Here is an 18,539-nt window from a genome sequence, read left to right on the forward strand (position 1 = left end):
GCCAGTAGTTAGAAGCAACCCCACTCAGAGGAGAGGAAAGACATTGTAAGCCGAAAGTAAAACACACGTGAAATCACAGAAGTATGACACAGCAAGGGACTTCCAGGCACCATGACCGAGTTGGTCAGTGTGGCTAGGACAGAGTGGAAACCGAGGAGACGAGATGAGGGTCAGGCCACGAAAAGGTTAGCTGGGAAGTGACCTTTCAGAGCGAAGGGAATTACTTCAGGTGTTTTGTGAGCAAGATGATACCGTGCAAGCCGCACTTTGCTAAGAACAGCCTGGTGGCAATGGGAAGGGAGTTTTTTGTTTACGTTGATTTATTTATTTTGAGGGACAGTGGGGGAGGGGGAGAGAGAGAGAGAGAGAGAGAGAGAGAGAGAGAGAGGGAGAGAGAGAGAATTCCAAGCAGTCTCTGCACTGTGAGCACAGAGCCCGATGTGGGGCTCTAACTCATGAACCATGAGATCATGACCTGAGCCGAAACCAAGAATTGGATGCTTAACTGACTGAGCCAACCAGGAGCCCCGAAAGAGGGAAGTTTTTGAGGGGAGCAAGTCAGAAGGCAGCGTGAACAGGTGGAAATCGCCTGTAACAATCTGGTGAGAGGAGGGGGCGGGGCGGAGGGGGGTTTGGGGAGGGAGGCTGTCCTACCAGCGGCAGCAGAGGGGACAAGTACAGAAGGATTCCAGTGGCATCTGGAAACTAAAATGAGCAGAATTTGGTGCTGGAGTGAATGAATGAGGAGGGGGAGGAAAGGGGGTCTATCCTGGGTGATGGTGTTGGTGGTCCTGTCACCACGGGAGGCACAAGGGGAGGACAGGGTGGGTGGGGAAACATTGTTCACAATGCATGTGGGACACCCAAGCAGATATGTAAGTCAGAAGCTGGTAGGAGAGGCCAAGGCTGGAGACAGAGGCAGTTATAAGGACCAAGTGAAAAAAAAAAAAACATGATACAAACAAATTCTACTCATTTCACAAACACCAACTGGGGACATTCCTTGTGTGAAGCGTCATGTTGGTAGCTGTAAGAAATATAAAGATGAATCAGACTCAAAACCAGATCCTGCCATTTAGGATCCTGGAGTCTGGTAGGGAAGACAAGATTCATCAAAATTGCCTTTGGATGGAAACAGACACCAGCCATAAGAAAGGCTCAAAGAAGCCTTTCCTGTTCGCTCGGCCATAGGAGACCAAGGGGGAGGAATCCTCTCCAGCTGAATGATGCAGAGAGGTGGCCAGGTGGACACATTTGAAATGGGACCCGAAAGAGAGGTAGGATTTGAACGCATACACATGGAGGGGAAGGAGGGACCCAGGAAGACACGGCCACGGCAGGTGCAGCAGCAGTGAGTAAGAGGGTACAGAAAAGGGCATCCTGGGCAATAAGAATGAGTAGGAAGACAGATCCCTCTCTCCCCAAATAATAAAATGCACTATTTGTGTAGATGATTCTCAAGCGAAAGAACTACTTTTCTCCTTTTCACTCTTCTTTCTCTGCGACCCTAGTGACGTGGAAGGATATTAACTGGATAAGGCAGCCTTTGACATAGACGCTGGTAAAAAATTCTGGAGGCAAACGCAGCCCTTTGAACACACTCACAGTCCCACACAGGAATGGTTACACGGCCCACTTCCCACTCCAATTTTTTTCATTAGATGAAATCAGGTGAAAATGAACATCAGATGCAAGTTTGATCAAAGAGGCAAAGGAACTCACAAAGGGCATGTGGAAGAGGAAGCAGGGAAGAGAAAGACAGCAGGGTCTCCAGTGCCTTAGAGACCGAAGCCGGCCTCTCATTACTGAGAGAGGTGGCACTGACTCGTCCTCGACCATGTCCAGATGCCGTTCTGAGAACCAGGAGAGCTCTCCCGGAAGGGAAGTCTGGGAGGTGTCCCGTTATTTGGCAAGGCAGAACCCACTATCTTGTCAGGAATTTTCCTTCCAAAGCAGACTTTTCCCTCTCGGGTACACGTGCTGTCCTGAGAAGAGAGCACACAGGGCCACTGAGGCCGTCAGGGGAGGAAGAAATATAAAACCACCGGCTCGGTTGTGCTTTCCAGAATCACTCTGCCTCTGGTTTCATCGCAGTCATTCTGGGTAGAAGGAGAAATGTCCTCTTTGAGGACTCCAAGTGCTCCAGAGGTGACTCCAAGATGCACCAAATCCCCCAAGCAGAAGGTTGTGGTCTTTTATTTCCCACGATGTGCTCCCTCCCATGGTCCAGGAGCCACTCCACTCTGAGGCCGACCCCAGGAGGCTCCCAGTGTCCTCCCTGAGGCAAAGGTGGGGGCGTGTCCAGGCAGACTCCGTGGGAGACTGTGAGGACGGCTGGCTGAGTACAAGAGGCCCTGGGCTAGCGGCTCAGCAAATCCTGAGGACAGGCCCCACCGGGCCACGGGAAAAGGCTCCCAGCCACCAAACTCCTTTCGACAGGTCAGCATAGCGGGAAGTGACAGCTCTCTCCCTGGGCAGAACCACTTCCATTCAACCCAACCTACAGGCAGACAAGCCCGCCATTTTCCCCGCCGACCATCATCCCACGTTCGTAAATGGGAAAAAGAAAAACAGAGTTGCTGCAGGGAGCAGAATACAGTTTCTCTGTATATTACTCTGAAGTCTGTTTTAACTGGGGTTGCTAGTGTCCCATATGTCCTTCACTTTCATACTCCTGGAATACCAGAGCTGGAAGCAACTTACAAGGTCATCCAGTTTGGGATTCCCAAGGCAGAGTGCCCACAGCCCATCCATGTGCTCCTAGTTGGCGCCATGCCAATGGCTGGCAAAAGTAGGGGATGTTTTCATTTCATTCTTTTATAAAATAATATTTTTCCTAACCTGTACCGATATCATTAACGATAACATCAAACCCCTGGTTTTGTTGGCCTTTTCATCTAAGGCAAAAACAAGTTCAAACCGGAAAAGCCAGTCAATGTAAATAAAAATATTCAGAAAATACCAAGGCAGATTAAAAAAACAACAACAAAAAAACAACCGTGGCACAATCCGAATGCCTAAAGTTTTAAGAACACTCATGTGCAGATGAGAACAGGCTTCTGGCAGGTGAAGACATATGCCTGCAGTTTCACAGACTTTTGTGGGGAAAAGGCCCATAAGCAAAGCCTCCTGATTTCTAATTCAATGCTCCCCTGGTCTCCCCAGCCCAGCATGTATCACTGTTGAGCGAAGAAGAGAAAATGCCATCTAGGGGAGCACAGCCTGGTGGCGCCACTCTGTTCTGGGAGTTCCGGGCAGAGCCCCAGCGGGGACACGTTGGTGCTGCCCATTCCAACCGCAGGCGGGGTCCAAGGATGGTGGCTATGTTCTGACAGGCTGGAACTCTCAGGTGCCGAGGCCGCCTGCTCTGGTCAGCAGAGCCCCCGAGGCGGCCAGCTGAAAGCCCAGGGATGGCGACCTGCGTGTGTACACGCCACATCATTTAGGGAATAAAAAGAATCAAACTGGGATGCTTCAACATCACCGTTGGGAGGCCCTCCTGCATTTGTTTGTTTGTAGGGCGGCTTACCTTCCTTCGTAAGAATGTGTCTGAGGCCCAGACAGGTCAAGTTCTGACACACTCACTCCTCTACGTCCCAAATGCTTATGCGTCTCAGTCCCAAATTCTCCCACCTTCTTGCTCAGACAGAATATAGGAAGGGAGGAAACAAAAGGCTGAGCCCTTTAACAAACACCTGCTGTCTGATCTCTTAGGGATCTCCTATGGCCATGGTGCTTTAGGGGGCTGCAGAAGTCCCCTTAAGTTCACCTTAAGCAAACTTCGGGACTGGGAGCCAAGCCCAGAAGGCCCAGATACTTCTCCATGAGGCACTCACTGCTGTCAGCCACAGTTCAATATATCAATTAGCTGAGCATCTGATTCGCCCAAGTTAGAAGGCTATTTGACTCATCTCTTGCTATTCGTGGATGTCAGCAGCAGTGACAGAGGTATCAGGAGAATCATAAATAGCAAGGCAGCAGCAGGAAGCTCCCGACCTCCTCGGATGTACCACGGAGACTCCTGTGCAATCTGGAGGAGAGCTACTGACATCAGCCTCTCATGCAGGCAAGACTTCCAATGAACCTGGGCTCATACTTGACAGGGTATGCGATAAGGCGATTTTATGAGGTGAGGTCTCTCAAAATGCCTCGTCCACCTTCAGCCTTATTTATAAGCAAGGCAGACAGCCACCACTAACTCTTAAAGTCCTTAAGTATAGGGGCACCTGGGTGGCTCAGTCGGTTGAGCGTCCGACTTCGGCTCAGGTCATGATCTCACAGTTTGTGGGTTCGAGCCCCGCATCAGGCTCTGTGCTGACTGCTTCCTCAGAGCCTGGAGCCTGCTTCAGATTCTGTGTCTCCTCTCTCTGCCCCTCCACCACTTACGCTTTGTCTCACTCTGTTTCTCAAAAATAAATAGATGTAAAGTCCTTACGTATCACAGACCAAATGTATCATGACCTGTCTAGAAGCGTAATATACTTCTCTGCGTGCATGTCCACCAACATTAGGTGTTTCTGTATAAGGGGCTGTTGTAACCTATCTAAACATTTCACAAAAGTCTACTGTGTATATCAAAATCGAAACCAAGCAGGAGCCATCAGCCTCATAGGGAAGGAAAAAAAACTGCATATTTCCTAACCCATACCTTGTTTATAATTCCCTTGTCAAGTCTAAGCATATTTTGTTTTCATCAACTTTGTCTTCGCTAAACCCATCAATACCTCTCAGGAGAGGCTAATATGCTTGTATCTCACCTGAATTTGTGCCTTGAATTTGTAGCAAGAACGATCTCTGTCAATGTCTGCCTTAAGTGACAATTATAATCAATCTATAGGAGTCTGACTAAAATGAGCAAACTATTATCTTTCACTCTGCAAATGGTACCCTAACACTTCCACTAAGTTGTTAAGATTTCAGTCTGTTTACGCGCTGTAGACAAAAGAGAATGTACTAGATGGGGATCAGCCGACTATGGCCTCTAGGCCAAATGGTGCCCGCTGCCTATTTGGTAAATAAAGCTTTATTAGAACACAGCCACATTTATCCATTTACTTATTGCATATGGCTACTTTGGCACTATAAAATGGCAAGAGTTGGGTAGTTGTACCAGAGTTCAAACAGACTGCAAAGCTGCAAGTGTTTATCATCTGGCACTTTACAGACCCGTGGCCTGATTTCCTGCCATTGCCCACACAGGCTTCTGTCTCTGGGCACATGGCTGCCTACATCCACTATACCCAAAGCTACTCTGTCCCCACCAACCACCCATTGAGTGTAGGCTTGAGGTCAGATTTAAAGGCAAATTTCGGGTCAGTGAAAGAATCACGAAACTTTAGACATGGGCAGAAGGCAAGAAGAAGGCAGCATGAGCTGGAGGAAAGATAACAGCCTTCAGATTAAGAACCCTGAGTCTTGGGGAGCCTGGGTGGCTCAGTCGGTTAAGCGTCTGACTTCAACTCACGTCATGAACTCGTGGTTTGCGAGTTCGAGCCCAGCATCAGGCTCTGTGCTGACAGCTCAGAGCCTGCTTCGGATTCTGTGTCTCCCTCTCTCTCTGCCCCTCCCCTGCTCATGCTCTGTCTCTCTCTGTCTCTCAAAAATAAATAAATGTTAAAAAAAAAATTTAAAAACAACAAAGAACCCTGAGCCTTTTCACCAGTGCTGGCCACAAACGTCTCCCATCAGTCCATGCCTTCTCTTCCCCATCGTGAACGTGAGTAACAACACTCTTAGATACCTCAGCAGAACAGAAATTCCCATAATGACATCATTTGGTTTGATAAAATAAATAAATAAATTAGTGAAGTTCTTCCAGGGAATTTGGAGCTGGGATCGTCCTCCCAAACCATAGGATAGCTGCTAGGAAACCCTGTAAACAGTGAAACAGAAGTGGCTTAACAATGCCCTAGATGTACACGGCCACATCCTGGCTTCACAAGGGGCCCGTACTGTTGCCCTGATGACCTTAATTGCCTCAGTCTTGCCCCTGAGCACAACTCCTCCAGGACTCCTGCAAGGGGCTGCCATGATCCCAGCTGCTTTTCTGGCTCCGTAAGGTAGTGGGCCCTGGAGTAACACACTGCGCACGGAATGGTTACAGGCAGCTTGCCCGGCACCCCAAGGGTTTACCTGGTTCGTATTTACTGGGCACCTCCCACGGGCCAGGCACTGTAGGAAGTGCTTAGTAAGAATCATCTCATTTAATCCTCAAAACAGCTTTAAGAAGCAGAATCTATTATCATTCCCATTTCATAAATGAGGAAAGTGAGTTCAGAGAGTTTTAAGCAACTGACCCAAAGACACTAGAAAACGTAGTAAGGGGTAGAACAGGAATTTAAACCAGTCTCTCTGATAACAAAGCCTTGCTATAAACTCCCGCCCTGAAGTTCAATACACGGACTGTATAGTCTTCTCTGGAGTCTTGGCTTCTCGATGACCTCTGTCCAGAGTCAACCCCAGGCTTCTCTGCGATGCTTTATCCGTTTGCTCAGTAGATCTTCACCCTTTGATGTAGCTCAGAGACTCCATCATGACAGCACCTTCCTTGCCCAGTTCTCTATGAGCTTTCCCAATGTTCATCAAGTGAAGAATCTCTACTGTGCTAGCCAGAGGAAGCAAAATTATCCCACAGCCTGGAAAACTGAACAAACTGGCTGACCCTGAAGCCAGCAAGCGGCACGGTCACGGCAGAATGAAGTCTGGAGTCGGATGCGTTTGCCTTGAATCCTGGCTCCACCTATAAGACCTCGGATCTGTGATGTACTTTCTCGAAGTCTCAGTGTTCGTATCTGAAAAGTGGGAGAATTACCATCTATTTCACTAGATTTTTAGAGAGTGGACTGATATTATGCATGAAAGTGATCCCATACGTCGCCTGGGACTCAGCGAGTAAAAATGTTAGCTTCATTACTATGAGTATCACCAGTTCTTGTTATCGATTTAAACCCCACAGAGATTATGACTCCCGCTTTCAAAAGGATCTTCAGAGATTTTTGGAACTAAGTACTTAAAATTTGTTGGCTTCTATATCAAGTGAGCTAAATTGCTGAACAGAGTATTACATCATGTTGTTAAAAAATAGTACCATGAAAATGTGGCCTCTTAGCTGTTCTCCTTGCTGTCTGGAGAAATGGGGGCAGCTTAAGGTCTCCATGAGCTTCAGGAAAGAGAAGAACAAAACTGTAAAAAGGATGTAAAAAAATAAAGAAATGGAAAAGAAGGTAGACACTCTACCTGCCTCCCAGTTCTGCCAAAGGCCATCCTCCAATATTAAGTGTTAATAATATCATTAAATGTTCCTTGAAAGCAAAAGGTTGTCTTATTAATTTTCTACCTCCTTAGCCTGACAGATACTGGTAAAGAATCCATATCTAAATGAATGAATGAGTCAATGATTTCTTTTAAATCAATGACAGGTCAAAAATGCTTTTAAAATGTTTTTTTTTTGTTTTTAAAAACTGCAAAGAAGTGAAAGTATGTACCTGAAAAAGCCTACATTTATTGTTATATGACTTTCACAATTTAGATTGAAAAGTCCCTAACTGCCCTCTTCCCTTCCCTGCCAATAAGCCCGCAGCCAGCTGTGAGGCGGTGTGGCTGAAGCCAAGGTTAGCAGGTGGGTGTAGCCAAGCTGAACGGAATCTGAGCTTTTGGGGTTAGCTGTCTGGTGTAGCCACAGGAAGAAAGATCTATATTCCAACTTGCTTGTGGGTCCTAGTGCTCACAGAGTTACTGGTTTTGAAGCAACAATGGGGGAAAAGCATCAGATGAGGCTCAGCAGTCAAAAGTGGACAAAAAAACAAAAACCGACGAAAGGACATGTAAGAAATACTTACTGGGCACCCACGACTGGCTAGAATATGAGCTGGTGCTTCTTAGAGAACAGAGTCTGAACTCTGCCAACTGCTTCGACTTAAATCCTGGCTGTGTAACCTAACAGCTGTTTGAGTTTAGGTATGTTACTCCACTTCTCTGGCCCTTGGTCCCTTCATTTGTAAAATGGGATGATAATTATCCCTACCTCATGGTGTTGTGATGAGAATAAAACATACGGTAATATATACCACAAGTACTTTAGAGTAGTGTTTTTTCGGGGGATTTTTGGTGGGGGTGGGGCAGAGGGAGAAAGAGAATCCTAAGCAGGCTCCACACCCAGCATGAAGCCCGATGCAGGGCTTGATCCCATGACCCTGGTATCATGAACTGAGCCGAAAATAGTGTGGGGCGCTTAACCGACTGAGCCACCCAGGCTCCCCTGCAGCACGCCCGTCGCATTGAACAAGCAAATCATGGGATCATGGCTTCTCTCCTCTGCTAAAGAAAGTGGTTCCGAGCTGGGCCTGGAACAGGACTAGTCGTGTTCTGTGCCACCTAAGCCAACCTTCCTGTAACCACAGCCAACGGGAGAAGGTTAAGGTTATAGCCTCCCACGGGGTGATTTGAGAGGAAAAAAGCTGTCAACAAACAAGAACTATGGTAACTAGCTTCCCTCTGCTTGTCTCCCTAAGGAGTCAGGGGAGGTGGGAAAAAGCAGGGAATCTGGCAGCCACAGGGACAGGGATGGACACGTAAAGGTGCAAGAAGTCCCCAGGGGTCACAGGTGAAGTGACTTGATGAATAAATGGATAGTACAAACATTGAAAAGCATCAAAATGGGGATGAGATTTACAGAGTACGCTGGACAAAGGAGCTAATTTATGGCAATGGGAACAATAAAGAGGGACACGTCAAAGAGCCAAACCACAAACCAGCCGTGGATGCTGGGGGCTGACAGGGTGACTCCCAGATCCTGCACAACCTTTCAGCTCCAGAGTTCATGAAATTCTACTTTGAGGATTTTTTTTTTTTTAATTACAAGATTCCTGTAGGGGCGCCTGGGTGGCTCAGTCGGTTAAGCATCCGATTTCGACTCAGGTCATGATCTTATGATTCGTGGGTTCAAGCCCTGTGTGGGGCTCTGCGCTGACAGCTCGGAGCCTGGAGCCTGCTTCCGATTCTGTTGTCTCCTTCTCTCTCTGCCCCTCCCCCGCTCGTGCTCTGTCTCTCTCTCAAAAATAAATAAACATTAAAAAAAAAAAAGAGAAGATTCCTGTCTACCTTACCTCCATGTGAGTTACTATAGTCAAACGCCCTTACAGAGAAGGCCTGAGTGGATCTCCATTTTTTGGAAACTAAAAAGCCTTAGCAGTGAATGTATCCATTTCACAGTTGAGGTGAGAAGCTTCTCAAAAGGTCAGCAGATTACCTGACGTCGTATAAAGCCAGGCTCTGAAGCTTACCTTCCAACCCTAAACCCAGTGTTTCTTTCCCACACATCCTAGCCCCCACCCCACACACCCATGTGAATATGGGAGCACAGCCAGCACTGGGAATAGCCCAACAACTGAAACGGCTAATGGACTCCCATGTACCTGCACCTAATGCGCCTTGGCAAGACAGGCACAGCCAAACCATGGTGCCAAGTGGGGAGGTTTAAAAACCAACCTTCCCTTGGCACTTGGGAGAGCCCCCAAATGGGCCCTGGCATGTCCTCTCTTGCACATCAGTCTGCCAGTAACAACCCAAGTGCGAGGAGGTTTTGTCTGTAGGGATCTTGCTATTATTTTATGAACTGCCCACCATTTTCTTAGTAGGAGGCCAAGTACAAGACAATGGCTTTGGCAAGGGGACAGTATGGCCAGCAAGTCAGTCCTGCCCCATAATGGATGGCTTGAATTGCTAGAAAAGTTCTTTGGACTGAATCTGTTATCACTCTAGTTCTATCTTTTGTGGTAACACAAGACATGTCTAAACTCCTCCATTTCTTTCTAAAAAAATTTTTTTTAATATTTATTTTTGAGAGAGAGAGAGAGAGAGAGAGCGCGCGTGCATGCACATGAGTGGGGGAGGGGCAGAGAGAGAGAGGGAGACACAGAATCTGAAGCAGGCTCCAGGCTCTGAGTTGTCAACACAGGGCTTGAACCCACAAACTGTGTGATCATGGCCTGAGCCGAAGTCGGACGCTCTACTGACTGACCCACCCAGGTGCCCTTCCATTTCTTTCTAAAGATCAAAAAGAAGGATAGGGCATCCTCAGTTGAACTAAGCAAACAATATAAATTGACAATGAAGATGTAAAAGTGACCCTGATTAACGAATTTGCTAATGAATTTTTGTAACCGATTAGCTGAAGGCAAAAGGGACTGACAGAAAAAGCATCTAGCTCTCCTATGCCCACAGACACTTAATAATAAACCGATGGCCTTGACGGCACATAGCAATGACCATACTTAGAAATGCTCTTCTCTGCCCTTAAACGTGGCTGAGCTTTACGAGTGCAGTGAAGACAGCTTCAAGCAAAGTAACACACGATGCATAGGCAGCTGAACTGAACTTGAGCGAGGATGCACAAGTGAGAGCAAGGATGGGTCCTCTGGCACAAAGTTGGCGACGGTCGTGGAAACACAGTCCTGGAAGCTCCCATAGGTATGTTCTGTAGGCTTTGTACTAACCCGGCCCAGCCGTTACTTCCCCAGGATACAACTTCTCTAAAGTGTCCATTCTATTTCCTGGATGCTGGGACCCCACAGTAACACCTGTGGCCTCCTTTGTCCCTGAATCTGGTTCTTTATGCTGTTTCTCCCAAAGGAAAACCACGTGTCTAGGGCTCACCTGGAGCTCCCAGAGACAAGGTGCTTGGAGACACCTGAGGAGCCAGCAGTTGAGGGCCACACGGACCTGCAGACACTGGCCGATGGGCCCCACAGAGGTGGGACTAGTGGTCTTGAGCAGACCCAGGCTTCACTGATGGGCTCCAGTCCCCAAATCTCCAGGGAGATAGACAAACGCTCAAACATTATTTTTTTCCACACAACTGTGAATTGCGCCTAGGAGGGCTGAACTACGAAAGCTTACCTACCAGCAGGAATTATGACTGCAAAATATATATACCAAACTGAAGGATTTTTGAAAGGTTACTTGCTATGAACACTGTATTTAACCAACCTATACGCATATAGGAAGTCTATTACCACTGCCATCTTTAATTACAAAGATGAAATATATAGATAATACATTAAAGTGCTATTATGCACCATTCAATTCTTTTGCATACCGTAAGAAGAAAAATGTAGATCATATGACAAATTAGCAAAAGTACAACATGGAAATTTAAACCCACAGAGTCTGAATATCTAAAGTCAAGTCATGTTAGGGGTGCCTGGGTGGCTCAGCTGGTTGAGCCCCTGACTTCAGCTCAGGTGGTGATCTCATGGTTTGTGGGTTCGAGCCCCAAGTCAGGCTCTATGCTGACCGCTCGGAGCCTGGAGCTGTTTTGGAGTCTGCGTCTCCCTCGCTTTCTGCCCCTCCCCCACTCGCAGCTCGCTCTCTCTCTCTCTCTCTCTCTCTCTTAAATATAAGTAAACATTAAAAAAACCAAAGTCATATTAAAACCTGACCTTCTATGCTGTGGAGTAAAGGATGTGCTTATAACTGAACAATTCTCTGATTTATGGATTTAAATTCACACAACTGATTTCCATTCGATGATTTGGCTTTCACTTGTTCAAGAGTTTGCAAAAGAGTATCAAGAGTATCCCTGTGTGCTTCAGTAGTTTTAAATGTCAATTACCTTGCAAGATTCACAATAAATCTCTTCCGCCCAGTTTGAATCATGCTGGAGGTTACAATACATTGTTTGACCCTCAACGCGGTAATCTAAGATGTCAGGAGGGAAAGAGTACCTCTTTGGAAAAACTAATTCAAAAATTTTAGGATGTGATTGAAAAATAAGTAAAGCAAAAGGGTTTTCAAAGTTTTCAACTGCCAAGTCCCCAGCTGAGGTACTGGTTTCCCTCAAGTCCACCATTTTACCGATGTTATACTTACACTGGGTGCAGTGGAAACAAGGACTCGCCAATTCTCATTCACAGAGTGTCATAAGGATACAAAAAAGGTATTCCTTTGCCTTTCAGTCTCTCATTACTTATACTTTGTGCTTAAAACTAAACACAGTAAATGCAAAATATAAAAATAAACAGTGGTCCCTGCATTGAGGCAATATGGATGGGAAAAGGGTAAACACAAAATCAGAGAAATGTAAACTTGAAGGTTGTCACAGAACCATTAATTCCCTCTGCACATATTGGAAATATTTAGAATTACCAGTTAAGCTTTTAAATATACATTTTCTTAACAAGAGACAAAAGGTTGGGTGTATTCATATTTTGATAATCACCTTAACTTTTCTCTTTTTCAAATTATGCTATTTGGATCCGAACTGAAAACCACATCAGTATCGATCATTACAGTTAATGAAAAATAGCTCTGCTATTGTTATTTCATAACCAACAGGGCTTGGGTAATAAAATTTCATGTAAGTGCATTTTGCTGTTCAACAGTGTTACTAGTCAAAGGCCTGCAAAATCTTCTGACATTTATAATGCTCTCTTTCCAGATGCCTCAAATGGCTGCCTACTTCACCTCCGAAGGATGTGGTATAAAGCATATCAGATGAAGTCTACCAGTCCCCGAGTCTCTTAAGAAGAAGCCATCAGAGATTCTAGGAACGGTATCTTCAAACAGGATACCCTCAGGCTTGATTTCTAAGCTGAGGGCAGATACACAACTTTAGACTTTGAAACTGTGTCTAGAATGGAATGTTAAGGACAGGAGAGGCAGTGCGCGAGAGCGTATGGCATGGAATGGGAGTAGGGCAAGGTAAGATAGCAAGCTGGACTCGGAGAGACTCTCCTGACCACCGCGTCTTTGCCAAGGACGGGAGGGAGTCCTTACATCTTCACCTCACCTTGGGGTCCCTGTTTGCTTGCACAGGTCAAAGGCTTTCCTGAATTTTTCATGGAGACAGGGGCCTATCCACAGGCAAGAGGTCAAACACAAGACTTGCCTGCCCTCACCCCCTGCCCATGCTCTTTTAACCTTTGCCCCCTCCAGCAAGGTTGATGAATAATAACATAGTGAAGAGTAACATAGAATAAAGTAAAGTAAAGCTGAAGGAAGAATCTCTTCCATTTTATTTGGAAGACAGAATGTCATCGTTGGTCTATGGGTGACCAGTAGCATATGAAGGAAAAATTTCAGACACAGGTTGAAGGCTGACTTTTGTTCTCTTTCCATTTCAGCGCCCACGGTCCATTAATCCCTGCTCGGTGGGGGGAGGCCTCAAAAAACAAAGCATTAGTAACGGAGGGCTTCTCATAGGGACTGTTATATTTTAAGGGCACAAACTATTTCCTCAAATCCTTTGGCATCCTTGATCTGCACATTTCTGTCTCCACGGTCACCCACCCCCCACAAACATACATCTATGTGTGCACATACACATGCATGTGCACACACACAATACCCACGTATATACATCTCTAGAGAACTTATTGGAGCACATCATTCTGAAGATAGAAAGGACAGGATACTTGAAGACAGGATCCTTGCTACACTAAGATTCGTGATGCAGCAACGAGGACCAGCATTAGACCGTCTTTCCATGGATCCTCCCACTACTCCCTCAAGCCCCACACCAAACACACCTTCTGATACGTTGCCTGTCTTGACCATCTATATTCAGGGCCTTTCAGATACAATCATACCCAGTATTAGTCCTTAAGAATCTCCATACACTTCGTTTCACCCTAAACATTTCCTTGGCATGATGACTGGTTCTTTGAAATGGTCTCAGACCAAAAGAAACAAAACAAAACAAAACAAAACAAAACAAAACAAAACAAAACAAAACAAAAACCATCTAGAACAATGACGACTGCTTTTCACATTGATGGGAAGATGTGAATGGCTGGGGGAAATCCACCATTGTGCCCTTCTTTTCAGTCGGACCATATCATAAATGTGAAGGCAACGTGGCCTCTACATCTGTCACTCCAGTCAATGCCAGGGTTGATTCGGCTGATCTGCCCAATCTTACTGCTCTCTGGGAACTACAAGCTACATGACAGAAGACAATCTTCCCTGAGAGAGGAAATGCTAGTCTTTAATTAAGGATGTACAAGTACCATAACTGCCATATTAGAAACCTCAGTAAATTTGTAAATATGAGGCATGGCAATCTCATTTACCTGCCTGCCTTCCAGCACATCTAAACATTGAGGTTTACCATTTGCTCTTAAGGACTCTTTTCTTGACCATATAGTTTAAATAAGGTAGATTGTGTATATGCAGGCAATCTATCAAGCTAGTTATTCGTGCAGAGATCAGTGGAAGACTTACATTCTGAGATTTCATCAGAGATTTTATGGAAAGAGTTTCAATGTCAAATATTTGGATAATGGGAATTTTTACGTATCTGAAGTGTGCTCAATTTCTCCCAATTTGATAAACAAAACCAAACAGCACGTAGTGTTGGTATCAGAGTAACAGATAAAGTTTAGATCAAGACCTAGATTGGTTTTATGTAGTTTCGTAAACATGAAAGAGCCCATGCCTTCTGTATATATGGCTCATGAATAATCAGTCCGGCCTCAACCTGCTCTCAGGCTTCCCTAGAAGCAGACGATATGTTGGTTTTACCAATACCATACTAATATATAAGATGCCAAGGGAAGCAGACATTGTCTATGCCCACTGGGAAATTCATTCATTTCTTCCACAAATATTTATTAAGCATTAACTATGTGAATGCATTGTTCTGAGTGCTAAGAACACAACAGTGCACAAAATACCACCAGACCAAACCCCTGCCTGTCACTGTACCATCTACTTTCGAGTGAGATTCTAGAACACAAGTTCCTAGAATTTTAGGAAGAATCTTCTCATTTTTTTTGAGGCCTCAAATTTCTGAAGAGGAGAAGGGAGGCTGATGGTGACAGTTCTGAGCTAGGCTACAGGGAGGGGCAAATACCTATTGATATGCCCTTTGTTGTAAGAGGACAGAAAGCCAAATGTTGACTTTCTCCTGGCTGGAAGAGGAGAGAGAGGGCTTGGTAGCAGCAAGCAGCTTGGCAATTCAGTCATTCAGCAAACATTTATGGAGCAACTATTACAAGATACTCTGATCTACTAGTTGAAGAACGCCTTTATAAGACAATCCACTGCCACCATCTGATATTCTCGTTTGTAAAAGTTACTCCATGTCTAGGCATGTTCCCAAAGAGAACAGGTGGGTAACGGTGGTATAGAAATAACTACCACTTATATTTCACCCCAGGTGGAGACACTTCCCACAAATGGGAAATTTACTTATTAACGTGATCAATGATCGTTGTGGAGTGAGTTTCGTAGAGCTACGTTCACGGCGCCAAGGCTCTTAAAGTCAAGATAACATAAGCTACGGCCTGAGAGGTTAAAGCCACGCTGCTCCTACCATGACTGAGATGTGCAGGATCCTCAATTCCTCTTCTGCTGATTCATGCTGGGGTTCTTCAGTTGGGTCTTGTCCAGGGAGGCTGGGAGCACCATCTTGGTGATGAATGTGAAAGAGCAGAGTGCCATTCTCCAGCCACTGCTGCCTCCAGCGCACCAGAGGGATGTCCTCTGTGTTTCCTGAGATCTCTAGAGGACAAACACCAAAGCACAGGTCAGAATTCGGACTGGCCCAATCTGGATCTTCTTATTCATCTTCTTCCTAGGCAATGGTACCAATCAGCCGGTGTCAGCTAAAGACGACAAAGGGTTCCAGCTATGGTTAGGTCAGGTTTCAAATCTCCAGGAAGGGAAGAGGCCCCGAGAAGAAGAGACTTATCCACCCCCTAGATCTTTGCTCCATAATCGAGTGAGCCAGACTCTCACCCATTGAGAAAAACACCAAGGTGGAAATTTGAGCTCTTCCCCATATTTCTATGATCAATAGCATCCTTTACCCAGCACTGTTTGAATACCCTGATAACCCCGGAGGTAAATAGAAGGTTGTTTGCCTCTTGTAAATTTGAAAATGTGAGTTCCCTAGCAATTACTCCTAGACACCAGTGAATCTACCAAGGAAAGAGCTGGTAATTACTGTGCAGAGAACTGGCACGTCTGGAACAGTCCTGGGAGGTTACTGCAGAGCAACTGGGGCTGACAGAATATTTCTAAAACCACAATCATTTGCTGCATAGCCCACTGGAGATGTGTAATACTCGCCGTGGCAGGGATGTTTTTTTAATTCCCTTTAATTTTTCTCTTCAGTTTTGCAGAGCAGAGCTGGTACACACAGAGGGGGTGGTGAAAACCTGGGCCCTTAGCACAGACACAAGCACTCACCTGCTCTCAAGGCTCGAGATGGAGGCACCGGACTATCATCAACAATTAACAACAAAATACCAAAAACCTACTATGCATTTCACACTGCAGGTGCTAAGCTACTGGTACAGAAGTATGCTATTATGGGTCTCTCCTGCTAATATTCCTAAGCAAGATCACATCGAAGCTATGAGATAATTCACAACAGAGAGACCTGATTAGCCCAGCCTTTCCTAAACTTCATTTGGCCTCAAAATCATTTCTTCCTTAGCAACTATTACCACCCTAGGGAACTAATATTCCGCTGAGCACACTTTGGCAATGCATTGCTTTATAAAAGTTCATTTTTTAAAAGGCATGGCTTCTTCTCCCAAAATTTATCACCTTTGACCAAAAAAAATAATAATTCCACGGACATAAAAAAGATTTAATAAGACACATTTAGAATAGTATTCTCATCAAGTACCGCACCATAAAGAGGGAAGCAATTTTGAATATTTATGGAGTTTATAAATATCTTTCACTATTTGTAGGAGGGCACAAATGATGTTCTGCTTTATTTATTTACTTATGTATTTATTCATTAATTGACTTAACATATACATTGGGCATTCACTGTGCACCAGGCACTGTTCTAGGCACTGTGATACTAATCTAAATGAGGCCCTCAACAAGTTCTCCAAAGCAATCCACCCTTGGGTGAATGTGAATGTGGGAGGTATTACACCATGTATATAATGACACCATGTGAAAACGTACAATTTAAGAGTAGGCTTGCCTGGGTTGAGGTGGAAGAAGGGGAGGAAATCTGGAAGAAGATGGTAGTGGCCTTGGGTCCTAAAGGGTGGTGGATATCCTTTTAACAGGTACAGATGTGGAAAGGGGACATGCAGACACTGATAGGAGAATTAGAAGGAGGACGAGGAAGAAGAATACTGGCTGGTCCGCTCAGGGTAGGTTGACGAAAAGAATTCACAGGAGCCACAGGTCATCAGCCGATCCCTAAAAGACACAGATAGTATTCCCTACCTCTTCCTAATACCCTCCAGACCGGGGAGAAGAGTAAATGGGTGTGTGACGGGAGATGAGGGGACAGCAAAGACAGGATGATCAGAGACCCCCTTCATCCTCAGCCCCTCGCCCACTCGCCTGGCGCCCAAACATCCCACCAGGATGGTGAGCTGTCCGTGCTCTGGAAGTGACCAGCTCAAGCAGCCAAGAAGCTGCACAGGGTGTAAGAATGGAAGATCCCCCGCATCCGGGTCTTGGTTTTCCGCAGGCACAGCCCCATTTGTTAAGTGAGGCAGTGAGTGACACAGGACTCCCGAGTTCACTTTTCCTCTAACGTGGCCTTCCAGACTTCCAGGTGAAGAGAAACCCTTGGGCGTGCCTCCCAGCAGCAGCCACAGGACATGTCACTACAAGTGCCCCAATCACAAGCTACTTCCCAACCATGGGTCAAGCCTCAGGAAGATTCCTCCTGGGAAGCACATCCCTCCCCCAAGTGCCTTCCCTGCCGCTGCAGGAAGAGACCAGTCTCCTCAGCATGGACAAAACTCACAAGCACTAACAGCTTATAATAGAACACCCAACACCATAATTCAATCACTCAGAGCAACACGCTTTCAGCCTCCTACCCACACCGGCTCTAAGCCAGCCTGGGATTAATTCCATACATGTTGGGTGCCACTTCAGGCCTTCCTGTAACTCTTTAGAAGGAATCTAGCAGCACCTCATACCTCCAAAGCGCTTAAAATGGATTTTTCTTTCCCAGGAGACTCTCATCAACTAGGCCAGGCTCATTACCTCCATTTTTACTGTGGAAGCAAGGACAAGTAAACACCCAGATCAAGGTCATGCCAGCCTGACACAGAACAGGAGCTAAAACAGAAGTAGTCCTATCAGATCCCCTCCATTGCCAACACACACCAGACAACATGACTTTTGCAGAAGCCGGAGAGAGAGAGAGAGAGAGAGAGCACATTTGAGTATGGAGTGCGTGTGGTCTTCTAGCAGGTTCTGAGCGGCAGTATTTTTATTTGTTGTGCAAGGTCTTAGTATTCCAGGACTTCTTTATTTAAAAAAAATTGAAAAAACATTATTTTATCAATAACATTTTATTAAAAAACATTTTTTAATATTGATTTATTTTTGAGAGACAGGGAGACAGAGCGTGAGCAGAGGAGGGGCAGAGAAAGAGAGAGAGAGAGAGGAGACACAGAACCTGAAGCAGGTTCCAGGCTCCAAGCTGTCAGCACAGAGCCTGATGCGGGGCTCAAACTCACGAGCCGTGAGATCATGACCCGAGCTGAAGTCAGATGCTTAACTGGCTGAGCCACCCAGGCTCCCCAAGTATTCCACGACTTCTT

At 45.8% G+C, this 18,539-nt stretch overlaps 1 protein-coding gene across 6 annotated transcripts in view; it reads right to left on the reverse strand.

The window, feature by feature from the left end:
- Positions 1-18,539, reverse strand: part of ASTN1 (astrotactin 1) — a 303,122-nt gene that overhangs the window by 172,555 nt on the left and 112,028 nt on the right. For all 6 annotated transcript variants that reach the window (XM_058700150.1, XM_058700151.1, XM_058700154.1 and 3 more), the window contains exon 2: positions 15,314-15,501. In XM_058700150.1, the coding sequence (XP_058556133.1) occupies positions 15,314-15,501 (188 nt within the window). The remainder of the gene's footprint in view (positions 1-15,313; positions 15,502-18,539) is intronic.

Source organism: Neofelis nebulosa, chromosome 15, assembly GCF_028018385.1.
Source record: "Neofelis nebulosa isolate mNeoNeb1 chromosome 15, mNeoNeb1.pri, whole genome shotgun sequence".
Taxonomy (NCBI): domain Eukaryota; kingdom Metazoa; phylum Chordata; class Mammalia; order Carnivora; family Felidae; genus Neofelis; species Neofelis nebulosa.